The sequence below is a fragment of the Canis lupus genome, chromosome 34 (genome assembly GCF_048164855.1).
Source record: "Canis lupus baileyi chromosome 34, mCanLup2.hap1, whole genome shotgun sequence".
Taxonomy (NCBI): Eukaryota; Metazoa; Chordata; class Mammalia; order Carnivora; family Canidae; genus Canis; species Canis lupus.
In genome coordinates this window covers 25,040,731-25,061,174 of record NC_132871.1, presented here as the reverse complement: position 1 = coordinate 25,061,174, position 20,444 = coordinate 25,040,731, and the positions used below count along the sequence as shown (strand labels likewise).

The following is a 20,444-nucleotide window of genomic DNA, read 5'->3' as shown; positions in this document are numbered from 1 at the left end:
ACTAGCATATTTCTTTTTTACGTTAACAAGCTTTTTTTGTATTTATTTTATTACTTGGGAGGCTGAGTATGTTTTTAGATTAGCCATTTATCTTTTTTATTTTTATTTTTTCCATTTATCTTTTTTAAAAAAATGTTTTCATTTAAATTCCAGTTAGTTAATATACAGTGCGATATTAGTTTCAAGTGTACAATATAGTGATTCAACACTTCCATACAACACCCAGTGCTCATCACAACCAGTACAGTCCTTAATCCCCGCCACCTATTGCACCCATCCCCCACCCACCTCTCCTCTGGGAACCATCAGTTTGTTCTCTATAGCTAAGAGTCTGTTTCTTTGTCTCCCTCTTTTTTTTTTCCTTTATTCATTTGTTTTGCTTCTTAAATTCCACATATGAGTGAAATCATACAGTATTTGTCTTTCTCTGACTGACTTATTTCACTTAGCATAGTACCATATTTCTTTGAAACTGTAGTAGTCTGGAAGATCTCATAAATTTAAAAATCGTGTGACCACACATCAAAGCAGAAATCTCTTATTTGTTTTGTTTAGCTCTGTATCACAGAACCCAATTTACAGAAATTTTAATAATATTCCTCCATTTTTCTTGAGTGGCTTTATATTTTTCTCTGAATGACCTAATACCATGTTTACAAGGCCTTCTTTTGTTCATTTTTTTTATGAACTATATCTCCTTTCAATCTGAATAATTAAAGAAATATAATTTACGTTCCTAGCTTTGTACTGGAACATCTCCTAAAGGGCTTTCAAGGATAATTTCGAAAAGAAAATGGAGGCAAGGGTCTGTAATGTCTCAACTATATTACTTTGATAGATCATAGGAGGATTTATCACACAGGGATGAGTTTAAGAGGCAAAACAAAGAAATCATTTCTTCAGAAAACTGGAATAAATAAGCAAATTGTTAGGTCAAGGAAGGGGAAATGAAGGGACAACTGAATTCTGTGTGACTCTATTGTTCTGGTCATTGGCTTGGAACCTGCATTGTGTGGTATCAGTTACTGTAACAAACAATAATAGGAAGAATTTAGAAGCTTAATGAGAAAAAGAAAAGCACTAGGAAAACTAGAAGTCTATGCTGACTCTCAAAGGCTCCTGAGGAAAACAGGCAGTCAGAGAAACTGGGATGAGAAAAGTATGAAGTGGAAGAGATTCTGAGACAATGATGAAGATGGGAGAAACAGAGTCAGGTGGTGGGAGTGACTGATGGCCGGGTAGGACAGCTAAACCAGTGTCTGATCAGGCTTTTACTTAAATTCCACATCTCTAGATTAGAGGATGGCTCATTGCCCAGGGGTGTAGGAATTGCCTAGAACAATTTCTTAAAAAATCAATAGCTTTTCTGCTTTAGGAAAAAATTCACTCTTACATGTGGATGTACTGGTAATTGCAGAGAACAAGAGGCTGGCTTCCTTTTCCTCCTGTCACAGAATCAAGTCATATGCTCCCATCAATGAACTATTTTATGAGGTCACAGGCTATGGGGAGTGTCTGTTGTATCCGTACTTGAGTGTCTGGTTCGAATTACCATTTTTCAAGTTCCTATTGGGGCAAGCTCTCTAACCTTCTTCATCAGTAAAGAAGGGTATGTATTAATAGTACCTGCCTCACTGTGGTGAAGGCTCAGTGTGTTAATGTATGTAAAATAGCACAGTGATCATTCTCCAAATGTTAGGCACTATTAGGAGCAGTCAAGGGAGTCATTGTTACCTTTGTATCAGAAATGGAAGCTATGGGGAAATCTCGGGGTCACCGCGTCTGCCCACTGCTGCCTCCAGGTGGTGGCTCTCAGCACCCTCCTTCACAAACCTCTCCCATATGGCACTCAGTCTTCCCTTTCTCAACACTGGGGTGCACCATCCTGAACCTCTTCCTTACATTCACTATGACTTTGATGCCCACAAGCTCCCTGTTGTCTTCTCCACCTCAATGCCTTTAACTTCTGCACAGATGCCCTAATATTCTGGCCCAGTGTTTTCTCCACCACAGGTCATGGCTCATCAATGGGTCATGATACGAATGTAGTGTGTCATAAGCCGTGTTACGAAATGAGGTAGCATGGAACCGAGTCAATGAGTAGCAGCACGTCGTGTTAGGTAATGGTATTTTTTAAATGAAACTTTCGTTTCACATACATATGTCGGTACTGCTATGAATGCTGGGTTCCTCAACTTCCTCTGCTCCAAGGACTTCTTTCACCCATTCCCCACTTCAGTGACCATGCCTGCAACCACACCTTGGACCTGGTCACTACTAAGAATAGTTCCACCTTGTTATTTCCATTGAATAACCACTGCTCCTCCTGTTCTGTCATTTCTCCCGTGTCCTTCACTAAGTTTATTATTTTTAATTCTCTTCTTTTTTAACCCATATTTCTGGAATCTACACTTTCTGCTTCTCAGTATTCCTGCTGTGACTGACTTAGCTCAGGTCATCAATGTCTTTCTTCATGGGCAGTCACTTTAACCTCTCACATGGTCTCTTTGCTGCCTTCCAGAATTACCCTCTTCAAGTCCCAAACTGACCCTGGCATTCTTAAGTTTAAAAGTGTGATCTGGTTCCCTTTTGTCCAAACCCATGAGACTCCTCTCGGCAGTACCCAATTCACGCAACCAGAATTTATTTCCATAAGCACAGTGCCTCTGACCAAATTCTTCATTCCCTCATCTCTTGCCTGCATCCAAATATAGATCTGTCACAACTGCTTGTCCTGTCACAACTACTTCTCCTGCCACAACCTCGTCCTGGGGATCTCCTCCATCACAGTCTCTGAGGGAGCAGATCCCTGCGTGCACCTCACACCACTCTCACAGCCTACTAGCTATGGGAAGGCTTCTGATTCAGGCTAGAGTGCAGGGACTGGCCAGCATGCTATGACAAGTGTGGCCAGATTCCTCTCCTAGAAGATTGAGCAACTCTACCCACAGAAGCTCTGGGAGGTACACATGAAAGGTCTTGTAGGTTGAAGCAGAAGAAACCAGTCCACAAAAAGTGTACCAAACAGGGACCAGCAGGCAGCCCCTGAGAGCAGGAAACAGAGAAAGTAGTTTTATTTCTGTTTCATTTCAGCCAGTTGTCAGTTCACAGGAGGCCTAGTTGCACAGGAGAGCCTGCCCTTGGGTCCCCCTTGAGATCCTAGTGTCCTTATATCCAGCCTCATGTTTGCCCATGTGACCTTCAGTGGGTCCTCTTTCTTCCATCCAAAAGAGCTCAGACTAGAACTTTCAGCCTATTGCCGAAACACATGATTCTGTGCCTTGGCACACATTCTATGCTTTCCCCCAGGATCCTCTCTCTCCTTTTTCCCACGTGGCGACTACCTACTTATCTTTTGGGAAAATAAATGCGTTTTTGAGTGTGCAGCCCCTCAGGCCAGTCCCTTCTCAGTATGCCTTTAGAACTTTGCTCATACCTTGTTATCTTAACATCTACTGCACCGTTTTGTAATTTTTGTATTTCTATATCTGTCTCTGGACTCTCAGCCTCTTGAGGACATATCCTACTCATATTTTTACCCCCCCCCCCCCAAATCTGAGAGTGAGTAGCAGATTCTATTAGTTCCTACCCGCACTGCCTACCCTGGAGGTCATTTGCCCCAGACAGTGCTCATATTTTGTGACTGACTCTGTGTCTCCTTGCCTGACAGCGCTCATGCAGGCCAGAGACCGGGAGACTAGTGCCCCAGGAGGAACCCTCCATCGGTGAGGAATGGGGGTTGGTGGATGAATTCCTCTGTTTCCTGCCTCTCAGTGGATCCACGGCATTTTCCACAGTCACTGAGAAGGGCACCTGTGAAATTGAGCCCCTTCCTGGTCTCATTTCCTTATTCCTTCATCGTGTCTTCTAGAATCACCTCCCAAATAAACTACTTGCATTGAAATAAGTACATGTCTCAGAGATTGCTTGTGGGTGAATCCTGAATCCAAACCACGAAGAGAGACAAGGCACATAGTGCTCAACAGATAGTGAATACACAGCAGAGGTCTTCAGCCCCTCACCCTCTTCCTGTTGACACAAGATTTCAAGAGATGACCCTACCCCTCTACCCCAGTTCACTGTCTTCTTCTAGACAGGCCCCCATGGTCATGCACTGTGACCTCAGGCGCATCAGCACCCTCACTTCCCTTTGATCATTCAGAAAAGCCTACCCATAAGTCCATAAGGACTAACACAGCCATGGGCTCCCTCCAGTCCTGCCCCTGGGAAGATAAGTGCTGCTGAGGAAAGTCTCCTATTTTGGGGTAGGTTGGGGCCATTTCATATCATTTTCAGCTCTCAATATAGCTTTAAAATTCTTTTTAAAGAATTTTATTCCTATTCATTTCCTTTAGCAACCTCTACAGAAACTATGTCCACCTTTCCCCAGAGCCCACTCCCATCTTCATCCTCCCACCTGCCCTCCCAGTGTTGGGGGTACTTGAGTGAGTGAAGTTACAAAGTTGCAGCACTTGCTAGAAGAGCTCAGATTCCAGAATCACGATGAGTCATGTATGATAGCCAACTAGAGGTAGGAGGCACACTGCAGACATGCAGTACTGTGCGGTGCACAGGGCAGTATATGACTGTTAAAGGTCTATCAACCTGTCACAATGGTCTGGATTGGCCAGAGGAAGATGGTGTTGTGGTGATACTGAAACAAAAGGACAACACTTGAGTAAGTACTATTATTCCCTCCATTCTTATATATGAGGAAACTGAGGCACAGAGAGGCGAAGTAACCTGTCCAAGGTGACATAGCCAGTAGAGACACACAGTCTGGCTCAGAGACCATGAACTTAACTATTATACGACACTGTATCTACTGATTTTTGAACACAAAATTATTGATGAATGAAAAGTCCCCACGATAGCATCCATCATCTGCCTCCCAAGACCTGGATGTTTATAATATATATCAACTCAACAATACATATGAAACAACTCAGATGAAAAAGTGCTATATGTACAATCTGCCTTGAATTATTACATATCCCTTATTAGTGAATATCAAGCTGAGATGCGTGCATATGTCATCTAGCTGCTCGGTGGAGACCAACCATGGCTAAAAATAAGTCAGCGTGGTTTGGTGCACATGTGGAACACAGCAGTAAACCGAGGCACCCCCAACACATGGTCAGAAACCTGTGTAAAAGCTGTACCTCAGCTCCCATGTTTCAAAGACGGATGTCTGGAGCAGACAATGTCTCAAGTCCCTTCCAATGCTAAGATCTGCTTTTTCCATCGTTGTATAGACAGGAAACACTTGATTTCAAAGCCATCTAGATCATACTTAAAATTTTACCGATGGGGGAATAACAAAAAACAAAACAAAAAAAAAACAACAACAAAATTTTACCGATGGGGATGGTGGAAGTCAGGGAGGGGAATCTGTGCAAGGATTGGCACAGTCAACGTCACACAGTTTCCGATGCACACAGCGTGCACATTCAGTGAACACTAGCAACAGCATTTCCTATCTCTCTGCTAACTCTGTCGGGTTTTCAGATTTGCAAACTGTCACTTGGAATGTACAGGAAGTAGCAGACGGTTTTAACTTCAGAGCGTCCTTGACCACTGAGAAGAAGGCACTGATTAGAAATTATCTCCGGCCAGGATTTGGGTCTGCTACATATAGTAGGGATTAGCTCATTAGTGCTAACCCTGGCTCAGAGGGTCACCAGCACATTTTTCTCTGTGTGGCCTGAGTCCAGCTTCCGTCCCAGCGTTGCGGCCCGTTCTAGATCCCCAGCACTCAGGTGCATTTGAAAATGTAAAGGAACAAGCACTGTGTGGTAAACCCCTGGTGGAGATGGATCACACAGGACCATTTCCATTGAATTTACCATGAAGGTTGAGAAGTCTCTCATCTTTGGCCGTTTTAGAGTAAGAATTACTCAACCTGTCCCTGATAAGGCCTGGGGGGGGGGGGAGGGGGCTAGAGAATCTAGACCAGAAAAGATTGCCTCAAAAATGAGCGCACAGTATGTTGAGAAGTAGAACAAAAATGAAGGCGTTGGTCACACCTTGTCTCACTTCTTCTTTCCAAACTCATCCTCCAAGGCAGACAGGACAGGAGCTGCCTGGGGGCTCCTTCTGGTTCATTTACCCGCCGCCCCCCTCCTTCCACAGAGGGTCCTTCCCTCTGGGCCCCCGCCCCTGTGCCTCAGGGGCACCCATGCCGGGTTGTCCCCGTGGGCCCCCGCAGGACAGCCTCTCCTCGCGACTCCTGACACATCTTCTGGGAGTCCCATGCCTACTGGGTGCTGGTTGGACGCTGGGGGGGTGATCTCTGTGGGCACCTGTGCTGCGGGGCGGGGTGGGAACCTGGCTCCCAGGCTCCAAATGCCCCGCAGACCACCTCGTTTCAGCCTGGCCGCATTCCCAGCTCTCGGGGTCAGCCCCAGGGGAGCTAGGGCGGCACCTGCTGCAGCTCCCCGGAGGACCCGTCACCCTCCCGGGGCGATCTTCCCCATCAACAGGTCTCCAGAGCCCACATTTTGAGCGTCACCCAGTCTGTGCCCGGCAGCCTCTCGCAGGGTGCCCCGCGGGTGCGGGTGCGGGTGCGGGGTGCGAATGCGGGTGCAGGGTGCGGGTGCCGGGGTGCGGGGTGCGGGGTGCGGGTGCGGGGTGCGAGTGCGAGTGCGGGTGCAGGGTGCGGGTGCCGGGGTGCGGGGTGCGGAGTGCGAGTGCGGGGTGCGAGTGCGGGTGCAGGGTGCGGGTGCCGGGGTGCGGGGTGCGGAGTGCGAGTGCGGGGTGCGAGTGCGGGTGCGGGGTGCGGGTGCGGGTGCAGGGTGCGGATGCGGGTGCGGGGTGCGAGTGCGGGTGCAGGGTGCGGGTGCCGGGGTGCGGGGTGCGGGGTGCGGGTGCGGGTGCGGAGTGCGGGGTGCGAGTGCGGGTGCGGGGTGCGAGTGCGGGTGCAGGGTGCGGGTGCGGGTGCGGGGTGCGAGTGCGGGTGCAGGGTGCGGGTGCCGGGGTGCAGGGTGAGGGGTGCGGGTGCGGGTGCGGGGTGCGAGTGCGGGTGCGGGGTGCGAGTGCGGGTGCAGGGTGCGGGTGCGGGTGCGGGGTGCGAGTGCGGGTGCAGGGTGCGGGTGCCGGGGTGCGGGGTGCGGGGTGCCGGGTGCGGGTGCGGGATGCGGGTGCGGGGTGCGGATGCGGGTGCGGGGTGCGGATGCGGGGTGCGGGGTGTGGGGTGCTGGGGTGCGGGGTGCCGGGTGCGGGTGCGGGGTGTGGGGTGCGTGGTGCCGGGGGCGCGGGGTGCGGGTGCGGGATGCGGGGTGCTGGGTGCGGGTGCGGGGTGCGGGGTGTGGGGTGCGGGGTGCCGGGGGTGCCGGGTGCGGGTGCGGGGTGCGGGGCACAAGGCCCGGCGGGCGCAGGAGCGGCGGGTGCGCACGGCCTCCTCGGCGCCCCCGACAGCGGCCGCCCCGAAAGCACGGTCGCCTTAGCCTCCCTCCCCGGGGCCCCCCCGCCCCCGCTGGCGGATCCGGCCCCTCGGGCCCCGGGGGACACTCACCCTGCCACCCGGGCACCGGCTCGGGGCTGAGCGCGGCCACCGCGCCCCGGGCGAGGCTCCGCGGCGCCCCCAGCAGCAGCAGCAGCCGCAGCCACAGCATCGCTAACCACTGGGCTCGCCGGCCAGGGGGGGTCGCAGGGACCCCGCACCCCCGGCGCCTCGCGCCCCACGCCTCGGCCGCCGCGGCTCCGGCCTCCCGCGCCCCGCTCTGTGGTCCCCGCGCCGCGGGCGGACACTCGGGGCTCCGAGCAGCGGGCGGGGACGTCGCGGAGGTTTTCCCCGCCCTGCTCCCTGGGGCTCGGACGGGGAGGGGGAGGAGGAGGCCGTGGACCGCCGGCGCGTCCCAGAAATTCCTGCCTTTGGGGTGGGGACGGAGGAGGGGTGAGGCCGTCTCGTGCAGGCTCCTCCTGCTTCCAGGCCCTTCTCTTCTTCCCGGGGGAGGCCGAATAGCGGCTGGGGGGGGAGCAAGTTGAGAATCTCCGGGACAGGAAGTCTGACATCTGGGTTTGCAAACCACCCGGATTCTGGAAAACACTGCGGGTTTGGCAGCAAGCAATTTGGGAGTAAACTGAGCTGCTCCGTGAACCCAGACGCTCTGTGAGTTCTCTGGACCTCCCCTCCTCCGGAGTGCGGACCATGGAGACCCGTGGGGTGCACCCGGGTCCTTCCTCCAAGTACCCCGAGGTTCTTCCATTGTTGATCTCCTTTTCTAAAATGCCATCCCCCACTTTCCATCTCCTTGGATCCCCTTCACCCAGCAAAATAGCTGGGTTATCCCACTTCATAGCAGTTGTTCCACTTTACAGCCAAGAAAAGCCATCTCGAAAGGCAAAATTGTTTGCTCCAGGCCACTCCTTAACGTAGCAAAAGTTGCTCCCTAAACTAGTTAGTAGGAAAAACTTAGAATGTAGTTTTTCTAGCTGTTGTCTTTCAAATAACCAGCAGAACACTAGGAACATTTAATATTCATGAGAACAAGCTAACATAAGACCTTTCCTAAATAGGACCTTGGCCTTAATCACTAAAACACTAGAGGGAAAAAGGAGCTTAAAGAAAAAAAAATAATAATAATAATAATAAAAGGAAGGTCGTGGAATCTTGGGGGACCTTTCTCAGCCTTATTGGTCAAGATCAAATTAACATTTATGAGTAACAGCGTCTGCTATAGTCTACATTGCATCTGCCTTCCCCAGTTCATACATTGAAGCCCCAAACCTAGTGTGATTGTATTTGGAGAGAGAGCTTTCAGGAGTTAATCACATTTAATGAAGTCTTAAGGATGAGGTCCTAGACGGGATCAGTGGCCTTGGAAGAAGAGGGAGAGATCTCTCCATTTGCAGTCGTCAAGGAAAGGCCACATAAGAGCACAGCAAGGTGACCATATGCAAGCCAAGAAGAGAGTTCTCATCAAAGATTGAAACTTTGGATCTTGACCTTCGATTTCTAGCCTCCACAGCTGTGAAAAATAAAGTTCTCTTGTTTAAACCACCCAATCTATGATATGCTCTTATGGCAACTCAGCCAGACTAATACACTGTTTTAGCCTGGTTCCCCAGAAAGCAGAACCTGGGATGAGAAGGCTGCCAGGAAATGAGATTGAAGACCAGAGTGAAATAGGGTAGAAGGGAAAGCCATTGCCTTGGCCATTGCAGTAGCAACATGTGTTCAGTCCTGTAGGGCCTCAGAAGACCTTTGAGCAGTCTTTCCTGAGGAAAAGAAGAAAGCGTTTATCTACAGGCTCCTCATTCCTGCTGGCTAAGGTGATCCTAGGATTATTAACTCCTCTGCACATTTCCTTGGCAGTGGTGAGCTTTAAGCATGGTCCCAGGCCTTGGCATCTAAGAGGCCCAGGGGCAGGTAGCAACAGGTGCATGGCACGGCTAGAGGTGAGGTGCTGTCAGATTGCCCCAGAAGGAAGCTGGGGGAAGCCTGTGCAGGGCTGGCTACTGCAGAGGCAGCTGGAGTACGAGGTGAGGCTGAGAGAAGTGAGAGTTTCCAGTGTGTGCACTGAGTCAGCAGTATATCATTAGATGTAGACGTTAGCATCTCTGCCTGAAAACAGGCAGAAAAGGGATGCCTTTAGCATACTGACTATGGAGATTTTAATCATGAAGCATTTCTCCTGTGGCCACGGAATTACATTGTGTACTACGGGAATATCTCCAAAGTAGGTGATTCAGGCACGAGTGGGCAGGTATCTACTACCACAGTCAAGTGCAATCCACATGCATAATCTGGAAGCAAAGTGCAACGCTGATGTCAAGCTTTGATGAAGCGCAGGGCAGGGAGAGTAAAAGGTTGAGAGATTGAGAGGAGCTAGAGTGATTGTGCAGGGGTAGATGTATTCAGAGAGGCACGGGAAGAGGCTTGTGGGATGGGAAGAAGTTGTGGGGAAAAATGCAAAGGTTTGAGTGTGAAACGCTTGTATAAGCAACAGCGAGTAGATGGACCTGGCTGGGGCAAAGGGCAGCTATTGGGGCAGAGGGCAGCTGTTGGGGCAAAGGGCAGCTATTGGGGCAAATAAGGTCAGTCACTGGGACATTGAGCCATCTCCCACTGGCTGTGGGATCCAGGTGAGACAGTCACCTGCCCTGGACTTCAGTTGTACCCTCCGTGTAATGAGAAAAGGAGAAAGCCTTCCTTGCCCCAAAACAGAGAACATTCAAAAGTAGCAAAGCTATGAATGTGAGGAGGATAAAAAGGGGAAACAAACCATATTTAATCTAAGAGCAATTAGTGTAATGAAGAGTGGTGATGACAGCTTCCTGGCCTACCGACACCATATTTCTTATTCAACAATTAGAAGACTCAGAAAAGAGCTAGTTTTTCGTCTCTTCCTGAAGTATTGTGGTTTTGAGGTGAAAATCTGTGGCAAAGAGCTTTTTAGCCTTGGAGAAAATTATTCTTTCCCATACCTCGATCTTGTGTGTGTTTTAGATTTATGACACAGGACAGTATCATGGTTAAAAGGAGTGCTCTGCTACTTACCAGCAGGCTACTTAGCTTCCCTTAGCCTCAGTTTCCTTTTGTGTAAAACATAGGTGGCAATATTTGCTTTATAGGGTTGCTGTACTAAATGGGGTAAGTACATACAATGCCTAGCACGGAGTCTGGCGTACCAAGGGTGGTCATTTATGGGAAGGCCAGTCCTGTTGTACTGATGTCTCCTGACTTCAGTCAGGAATGAGGTGGCTAGAGCTCTGTGCCTTCAGGCCTTTGTACATATCTCCATTGCTCAATGTATCCTTTTGAATGAGAATTAGTTATTTGATCATATCTCTCACTTGAATGTGAGTTCCTTGGGGGACTGACTGTATTTTCCTTCTCTGGGACTCTGCAGGGCGGCACAGTTCCTGGTACTTAGTAAATTGTCAAGAAGTTTCTGCTGAATGAGTGAGTGAGTGAGGGGAGGTATGAATGAGGTTAAAGGAATATAGTGTTTGGAGTCATTTGAAACTCAAGAAAAATATTAGAACTTGAATTATGTTGAATGAAAACAGTTGAGAAAATTCAGGGATTTAAAACTCACTTAAGGTATGGGTTATGGTGAGGGTCAAAATTAACAAATATTTTTTTTTGTGTGCAGGGAATCAGGGTCTTAGCAAGAAAAAGAGGTGAGGCCCTGAATTATAGTGAAGATTTAATGAAAGAGCTATAAAGGTATGGACAGTGTGAACGGAACCAAAACAGGGTGGTGAAGACCGAGTTTCCAGCAAGTGCGGGAAGGGAGTACTCACAGGATCCTTGTGAGAGCTATACCTGTAGACAGGGAACATCCAGCAGCACAGGACAGCAACTACTACCGAACTGAACCTGTCAGAGAGGGAGCTGAGAGTAAATAGTCTGCTCTATCTTCTCCCCCCTCTGATCTTTCTCACCAGACAAACCCAGCCAGAAGTCAGTGGACAAGGGGCCCACCAAAGTCAGCTTCCCAGAGTACAGAGCAAGGTGGAGAACTCTGGACAGTGATTCTGGAGAGCCAAGCAGAAACTACCCAGAGCAAGACTCTGTCAATCTTTGTCCTGGTGAAGAGGATACAACAAATAATAGGGCATAATGAGTCCTTGCCCATGAACACAAACTTTAGATTCTAGGAAAAGAAACAAACAGGTAACCAAACAATCCTAACAGGATACAATGCTTATCGTGATACAAGGATGTATTTGAAATTCGACAAGTACTTAGAAGGTCCACTCATCGAGGCTTGAAGCTCTGAAAAGGGTTCTAAGAAAAAGTGGCATCTAAACTGGCACTTTAAATACCTAGCTGACCTTGAAAGATACAGTGAAGAATATAAAAATGAAAACCACTACTGGGTTTGCAAATATTTGCAAATTGTATATCTGATAGAGAACTTGTATCTACCACATATAAAGAACCCTCAAATTCAATAATAAGAGAACACACAATCCAAATAACAAATAGGCGAAAGATTTGAACATACACTTCACCCAAGAAGATATTCAGATAGAAAAAGAAATATATGAAATGATTTTCAAGGTCATTAGGCATTAGGGAAATGCAAATTTAAACCACAATGATATACTGCTCTACGCCTATTAGAGTGGTTAAAATTAGAAAGGCTGACCATACTAAGTGTCAGTAAGGATGAGGAGAAACTGGAACTCTGAGGAGAAACTGGAACTCTTACACACTGCTCATAGCAATGTAAAATGGTGTGATCACTTTGGGAAACAGTTCAGCAGTCTTGAAAAGTTAAAAAAACATATAACTACTTCATTTCCTAGAGCTACTATAACAAGGACCACAACTGAGTGGCTTAGATCAACACAAATTATTCCCTCAGAGTTTTTTATTTTTATGTTTTTAAGATTGATTTATTTGAGAGTGAGAGAGAGGGGTGTTGAGAGGGGGAGGGAGAGGGAGAGAGAGAACCTCCAGCAGACCCCTCACTTGAGTGAGGAGCCTGACGTGGGCCTGGATCCCATGATCCTGAGATCACTACCTGAGCCAAAATCAAGAGTCAGGCACTCAACCGACTGAGCTGCCCAGGCACTACTCTTTCAGTTTTTTTAGACTAGAAGTCCAAAATCAATGTGTTGACAAGGTTGTTTCTTGAGGCTCTGAGGGAGAATCTCTCTCATGTTTCTTTCTGGTAGTTGTTGGTGGTCCTCATCATACTTGGCTTGTAGCTGCATCACTCCATCATCCTATTGCCTTCTTCCCTGTCTATCTCTCTGTGTCTTGATATAGACTTCTTGTAAGGACATCTGTCACTGGATTTATAAAATTTTGGAAAATGTAAACCAATCTGTGGTGACAAAAAGCAGAATAGCAGTTGCCTGGAAATGGTAATGGAAATGGGGGGTTAGTGTGAGAGACTTTGCTGAGCTAAGAGACTGGGCAAATGTTTTAGTCAGAAAGAATAGAGGCAAGAGTGGACATAAAGTACTTGAGAAAATTTTGTAGCAGAAATATTGGATATTGAAGTGGGAGGTTCTGGAAACACTGAGGCTAAATGGGAAAACTGGGGCTAGGTCCAAAATCATGCTAATAACCTTTATGCTGAAGCCAATAGGAAGCCATTAAGGGGTTTTGCTGTGACCAGCTTTATGTGTTATATTTTATTGTTTTTAAAAGATTTTATTTATTTATGTGACAGAGAAAGAGAGGGAGAAAGAGAGAGAGAGCGAGCACAAGCAGGAGGAGCAGCAGAGGGAGAGGGAGAAGCAGGCTCCCTGCTAAGCAGGGAGCCTAATGTGGGCCTCCATCCCAGCACCCTGAGATCATGACCTGAGCCAAAGAGAGATGCTTAACCAAGCCACCCAGGTACCCCTATGTGTTACATTTTAGAAAGAACATTTCTGATGTAGAATGGAGAATGGCTTGGACATGAGTGCTTAATAAGGATGAGGAGGCTGTTGCATTGCAAGAGTCTGGACAAAGAGATAGCTCACGATCGGATTAGAAAGGAGACAGTGGCAGATTGGGAGAAGTGAACACATGTTGCAAGATGTTGAGTCACAGCAATCATCAATACCAGGTGTATTAGAAAGAAAGAGGAATTGTCAAGAATGATATCCCTTTGTTGGTATGGCCAATCTGCGGGCTCCATGCACTGAGAAACAAGTTGGGGAAGGAGTAGGATTTCAGTTTACAATATGTTGAGAGGCTTATGGGACATCTAGGTGGAGATGTCCAAGGTGCAGTTGCATATATGTGTTGAGCATAAAATTGGCGGTTATCTGTGGTTGATATAAAGCCATGGGAGTGGATGTGACTGTTGTAGATGGAGAGAGAAGAGAAGACCCCTGAAAAGAATCAGAGGGAACAAAAACATTTAAGGGACAGCTACGGAAGCAGACTGAGAAGGACATGGGTGTCTAGAAGCTGAGGAGGAGTCTTTCAAGGAGAGAACTATCAACAGTTTCATATGCTCTGGAGAGATCATAGGATTCAAGGGCAGAAATTTGCACTGGATTTAGGGACAAGGACGTAAGTTATGACCTTAGGGAGAGTGCTCCTAGTGATTGAAGCCACAAGATGCATTAATGGTTGGGGATGACTAGGATCAGAGCCATCAAGTGTAGACAGTTCTTTCAAGCAGTTCATGGTTGTTGGGAGAAGGAAAAATAGCTGCATAGACTGTGAGAACACACTTGGGAATGAGAGCAGGTGCGGTTGTTATTGTTGTCACTAAGTTAGTTTTTAGGTGAGAGACTTGAGCATGTCTGGATGCTGATGGGAAGGATCCAATAGAGATGTGGAAGTTAAAGATACTTGTTACAGAAAAAGTCAGGGTGAGGTCCCTGAGAAGACAGAAGTTTCTAGAGCAAAAAGTAAAAGGATTCACTTTGGAAAGGAAGGCAGTGCCTCCCTTTACAGCAGGAATGAAGGAAATAATGGTTGCAGACACAGGTGAAGTCTGCACCCGGAGAGTAGAAAGTTCTGTCATTTGCTAGGTTCTAGTTTCTCTGTGAAGTAGCAGGGAAATTCATGTGTTAGGAATGAGAACAGAGCTGGAGTCAGAGAAAGGAGATGAGCCTAGTTCCTATGTCCACGAGAGAGCTGCTGTGGAAATGTAGCTGGAAATCTGCCCATTGCCAGGGTCCCAGATATGGTGAAGAACCATGAATTTATAGCGGATCACGTATTTTCTTAAGGATGCCCAGCAGCCTAGGCACATACAGGGAGAAGGCGGCCACTGGGTGATGTCACCCAATCAAGAAGTTACATACAACGGAGTTGAAGATATTGAAGATATTGACAGGAGAAAGGTTGATGATGGTGGTGCATCACACACAGGACTTGGTGTCATGATCACTGATGGGCAAGTGGAAACATGCAGGGGGGAATCTGGGGTCAGATTCTTAGTTTCAGATTCTGACTTTGTCACTCACTAGTAGTGTGATGGGTCACTTGCATGACCTCTATGTGCCTTAGTTGCCTCATCTGCACAATTAGCATAAAAACAGTACCATCTCACTGGCTTCTTGAAATTACGTGAGTTAATACCCACAAAGTGCTTAGAAAAATGACTGAGACATAGTAAATGCTCAGCAAAGTGGGTTTTATTATTATTATTACTTAAAGCAAATAAAAGATATTTTGGGGCAAACAAAGAATGAGTATGAATTTGGTTTCTTGCTGGGTAGAGAGAAAAGTCATATTCTTGTCCTTCTTTCTTTTTAGTAGCTGTCCTTTATGGGGTGTTTGCTGTGTGCCAGACTTTGCTCCAGGTGTAGTAGTTAAAATGTCATACTGCCTGGGTGAGAATCTTCTCTGTGACTATGCCAAGTCATTGCACCTTACCCAGCCTCCGTTTCCTTTCCGTAAAATGGAGTAATAAGAGTGTCCACTCCATAACATAATACATGGGAAGAACTCATAACCTGGCAAATAGTGAATCCTCATGAAATGTAACTACAATTGTTAGATAATACCCACGACAGTTACATAATGAGGTAGATATTATTGCAGTCACTATATAAGGATGAGGACACTGAAAGAGTTTAAGTGACTTATTGTTACAGCCCTACCCTGAGCTACACATTAACTTCAGGTGATAAGCTATCTCATAAGAGGTAACTGTACTGTAGATAAAAGGGTATGTTGGTTTATATAAGACAGAAGTTTTCTAACCTATTTGATATCTATTTTTTAGGAGACTCCCCCAGCCATTTATTAAAGTCTTCTGAGTGTGTTCAAAATATCACTTTATGTTGTGATTCAGCAACACCATGGTATTTAACTAATAATACACAAAGTGGTTGGAGTACTAAGGGGAGAAAACAAGTGAAAATTCACTGGGCTAAGGGCCAGTTTCAGGGTGAGTCAATGAATTAGTTTTTTGCCTTCATCCAGGCAGCAATTTATATCAATTTAATTCAATTAACGGCTTTCCAGTGTGTGGTATTTAGCCAGAAAGAAAGTTCCAGTCACGTGGAAGTTTCAGCTGAATCTCGGTCTCGGTTGGTCTGCACAGGGTGTCTGAAACCTGCCCTGTCAGTACAGAGCCTAGTTTGTGCCATGCTCATGCTTTCCTCTACCCTCCGAGTATAATCTTGGAGAGGATGTGCAGAGGAAGCAGGCAAAAGGGCACACATCCGTTGACAAAGGAGGAGAACCCTCCGGAGAGAATGTTCACTGAAGAGCTTTCTCAAGGCCTGTATCTCTGGTGGCCACCCTGTGAGCTCTTTCTTAGAACTTAAATGGAAAGGCTGAGGAGTGATCAATATTTGTTTGACATCTATTAATCATTTTCTGGTAATTTAGATATTCTATTCCATTTAATTTTCTGCAATCATATGTTTATAATTTCTGTATATGAGATACCTTTTGTAATCACCAACGCTCCTTTTAAACAAGAACAATAACAAAATAGAGGGGTTGCTGCGCCTTTTAATTTCATCTAAAGACTCCCCAGAAAAATTCAGCCAGAATCCGTGAGTGTGTTCTCATCTTGAAGGAGTAGATAGGGGAGAAGGAGGCAGAGAGAGAGAGAGAGAGAGCAAGGTAGGACCGATGGGTTGAAAGTCTTTCTTCCATTATTTCTTAGCTGTGTTACTTTGGTCAAGTTGCATAAATTTGCTAAGTTTTGTGTCTGTGTGTGGGACAATAAACACCTACCTTACAGGATTATTGCAAGATGAGAAATAATGTAAGCCAAATGCCAGGCACAACTGGGCCTCCAGAAATACAACCACAGGCATTGTGAGGTAGGGAAAATGATCCTAATGGATCAGGGGCAAAGAAGTTTCTGGTGTGTTCATACTTATCATGTACACTCATAGGGTTGGAGATTGTCAGGTTTTATTTTTTATTTTATTTTATTTTTTAAGAGAGAGAGAGAGAGAGAGACTATGATAGGGAGACAGAGGGAGAGAGACTCTAAAGTAGGCTCCACACTCAGCATGGAGTCTGATGTCGGACTCGATCTCATGACCCTGAGATCATGACCTGAATCAAAATCAAGAGTTGGATGCTTAACCAGCTGAGCCACCCAGGTGCCCAACCATCAGGTTTTATTTCTAAGCCAATTTAAAATGCTAAACCTTAGGGTAGAAAAGATAATATAGTTGAGATTAGACAGGAGATATCATGGAGCTATGAAAAGAAACCTGTAGACAGAGATCTTCACCTACCCTTCTTAGGTTTAACTGGTTAAATATTAGACTTCAGGGCAGCTTTCTAAAAAGAAAGTCTGCAAAGCTCAATGAATAGAGAGCGCTAGGATATTGGTAAACCTGTTTGATATTGCTAGTTCTCCTGGGAGTCTTTCAAGGCGTGCTACTTGGCTTTTACTGTTTATCTAGGTTGAAACAGGAATCATAGTGTTCTTAAATATATGAATTTCTATAAAGGTGGAAGGTATGGATGGCTAAATGACCAGGAATCCATGAACATAAGTTATTTTTTGTGCATTACGTTTATAAATCAATCTATAGTTTTGTTCCAACATAATGACTTTATTGGCATTTTGTTACTGGAAAAAAGCAATTTATTAGTCCAAGGCCAGAAACCTAACTAGGACTGAGGGGTTAAATGATATTTTATTTATTTATTTTAAAGATTTTATTTATGTATTCATGATAATACACAGAGAGGAGAGAGAGGGAGAGTCAGAGATGCAGGCAGAGGGAGAAGCAGGCTCCATGAAGGGAGCCTGATATGGGACTCGATCCCAGGACTCCAGGATCACTCCCTGGGCCGAAGGCGGTGCTAAACTGCTGAGCTACCCGGGCTGCCCTAAATAATATTTTAAATACATTTCCTTGTGAATGCACTTACAAAATTATAAAAGGCTTTTGGTGTACTTTTATTGAGATAAAATAGAAAAACAAAAAACTGCACAAATTTAAAATGTACAATTTGAGAATTTTTGACATATCTATATACCAATGAAACCATTATTATAATCAAGGTAGTGAACATATCATCCCTACAAATTTCACCGTGATCCTTGGTGAGCCCTTTTTGCTATTCCTCTTCATCTCAGGCCCCAGTCTGCTATTGATCTGCTTTCTGCTTTCTAGATTAGTTTGCAATTTCCAGAATTTTATATAAATTAAATCATACAGCATTTACTGCTTTTTTGTCTGGCTTCTTTCACTTAGAAGAATTATTTCAAAATACAGCTGTATTGTTGCATGCATTAATAGTTCATTTAAAAAATTGCTGAGTAATATCCCATTGCATGGCTATACGCAATCTGTTTATCCATTTACCTGTTGATGGATATTTGGGTTGTTTCCAATTTCATGCTATTATAAATAAAGTTGCTATGAACATTTGTGTAGAGATCCTCCTGTAGACGTATCTTTTAATTTTTCTTGGTTAAATGTCCATAATTAAAACAACTGGATGATATTGTCATTATATGTTTAACTTTTGAAGAAACTACGAAATTGTTTTCAAGTGGTTGTAACATTTTACATTCCCACCAGTAGTAGGTGAGAGTTTCAGTTTTTCCATATCTTGTTATGGGTTGAATTGTATTCTTCCCCAAAGATCTTGAAGTTCTAACCCTCAGAACTTGTGAACGTGACCTTATTTGGAAATAAGATCTTTGCAGAGAATCAAGTTAAGGTGAAGCTATTATGACTGGTGTCCTTATGAAAAGTGGACATTGGGACACAGAGACAGACACACACACAGGGAAAATAGCATATGAAGAAGAAGGTAGAGACTGAGGTGATGCATCTACAAGCCAAAAAGTACCAAAGATTGCCAGCAAACCACCACAACCAGGAGAGAGGCATGGGATAGATGGTCCCTTATAGCCTCAGAAGGAGCTAACCAACTCTTCCAACATTGATTTTAGCTTTCACAGCTAAATTGCTATTTAGCTATTACTATACTATTAATAATACTATTACTATTAAATTACTATTGTTTAAGCCTCCTAATTTGTGGTACTTTGTTCTGGAAACCCTAGGAAGCTAATATCCTGGCCAACACTTGGGATGGTCAGTCTTTTCAACTTTAGCCATTCTAACAGAGTATAGTAGTATTTCATTGTTATTTAAATTTGCATTTCTTTCTTATACAGCATGGTGGCTATAGTTGATAAATATATGTATCATATGCTTGAAATTTGCTAAGAGTAGATCTTAAACGTTCTTGTCAAAGGAAAAAGTGAAAAGAAAAAATGTAACTGTGAGGTGATGATTATGTTAATTAATTTGGTTATGCTAGTCCTTTCACAATATACACGTATATCAAAACATCATGGGCAGCCCGGGTGGCCCAGCCGTTTAGCGCCACCTTCAGCCCAAGGCCTGATCTGGAGACCCGGGATCGAGTCCCGCGTCGGGCTCCCTGCATGGAGCCTGCTTCTCCCTCTGCCTGTGTCTCTGAGGCCTCTGTGTCTGTCATAAATAAATAAATAAATAGAATCTTTAAAAACAACAACAAAAAACACCATGTTGTGCTCTTTAAATAGATATAATTTTCTCAATTATACTTCAACAAAAAAATAAGTAAATTTACTTTCCTGTAATAACTGATGATGTTGAAAATTTTCTCATGTGTGTATCCAGTATCCATATATCTTCTTTGGTGAAGTATCTGTTTAAATCTTTTGTCCATTTAAAAAAATCGATGTGTTATTATAACTCAGTTTTGAGAGTTCTTTATATATTCTGGACACAAATTTCTTATCAGATATATTATTTGCAAATTTACTCTCCCAGTGTGTAGCTCATTTTTTCCCCCTTTTCTTAATATTGTCTTTTGAAGAGCAGATGCTTGGGTTTTGATGAAGTCTACTTTATCAATTTGTTCTTTTTGTGGATCATGCTTTTAAAAAAAAGATTTATTTATTTATTTATTCATGAGAGACACACACACACACACAGAGGCAGAGACATAGGCAGAGGGAGAAGCAGGCTCTATGTAGGGAACCCGACCCGGGACTCCTCCCGGGACTCCAGGATCACGCCTTCGGCTGAAAGCAGACACTAAACTGCTGAGCCACCCAGGGATCCCCTGGATCATGCTTTTGAAATCTAGAAATCTTTGTCTAACTCAGGGTCACAATGATATTCTATGTTTTCTTCTAAGGTAGATTTTAAGATTTTACTTTAAGGTCTGTGGTTCATTTTGTGTAAATATTTGTTTATACTGTAAGGTTTATTTTTCTATGCATGAATATTCAATCTTTCCAGCACATTTATTGAACAGACTATCCTTTCTCCACTAAATTGCCTTTTCACCTTGATCAAAAATGAGTTGTCTATATATGTCAATTTCTAGACTTTTTTGTTCCATTTATTAATTGTTTTTATTTGTACTAGTACCTCCACATTGCAATTATGGTAGTGTTATAGATATTGGTATCAGGTAGTATTAACCCTCCAATTTTGTTCTTTTTCTTTATTTTTTAAGGATTTTTTATTTATTCATGAGAGACACATAAAGAGAGGCAGAGACATAGGCAGAGGGAGAAGCAGGCTCCCTGCAGGGAGCC

General features: G+C 45.0%; 1 protein-coding gene and 1 long non-coding RNA gene across 2 annotated transcripts in view; one reads left to right on the top strand and one right to left on the bottom strand.

The window, feature by feature from the left end:
- PLA2R1 (phospholipase A2 receptor 1) overlaps positions 1-7,943 on the bottom strand; it is a 115,673-nt gene extending 107,730 nt beyond the window's left edge. Inside the window, exon 1 of the mRNA XM_072811510.1 lies at positions 7,514-7,943. Coding sequence (XP_072667611.1) covers positions 7,514-7,613 — 100 coding nt within the window. The 5' untranslated portion in view covers positions 7,614-7,943. The remainder of the gene's footprint in view (positions 1-7,513) is intronic.
- Positions 1,027-3,907, top strand: LOC140624148 (uncharacterized). The gene is made up of 2 exons (XR_012023677.1): positions 1,027-1,238; positions 3,671-3,907. It is a non-coding gene; the product is annotated as an uncharacterized lncRNA (long non-coding RNA).
- Positions 7,944-20,444: the final 12,501 nt, after the last annotated feature.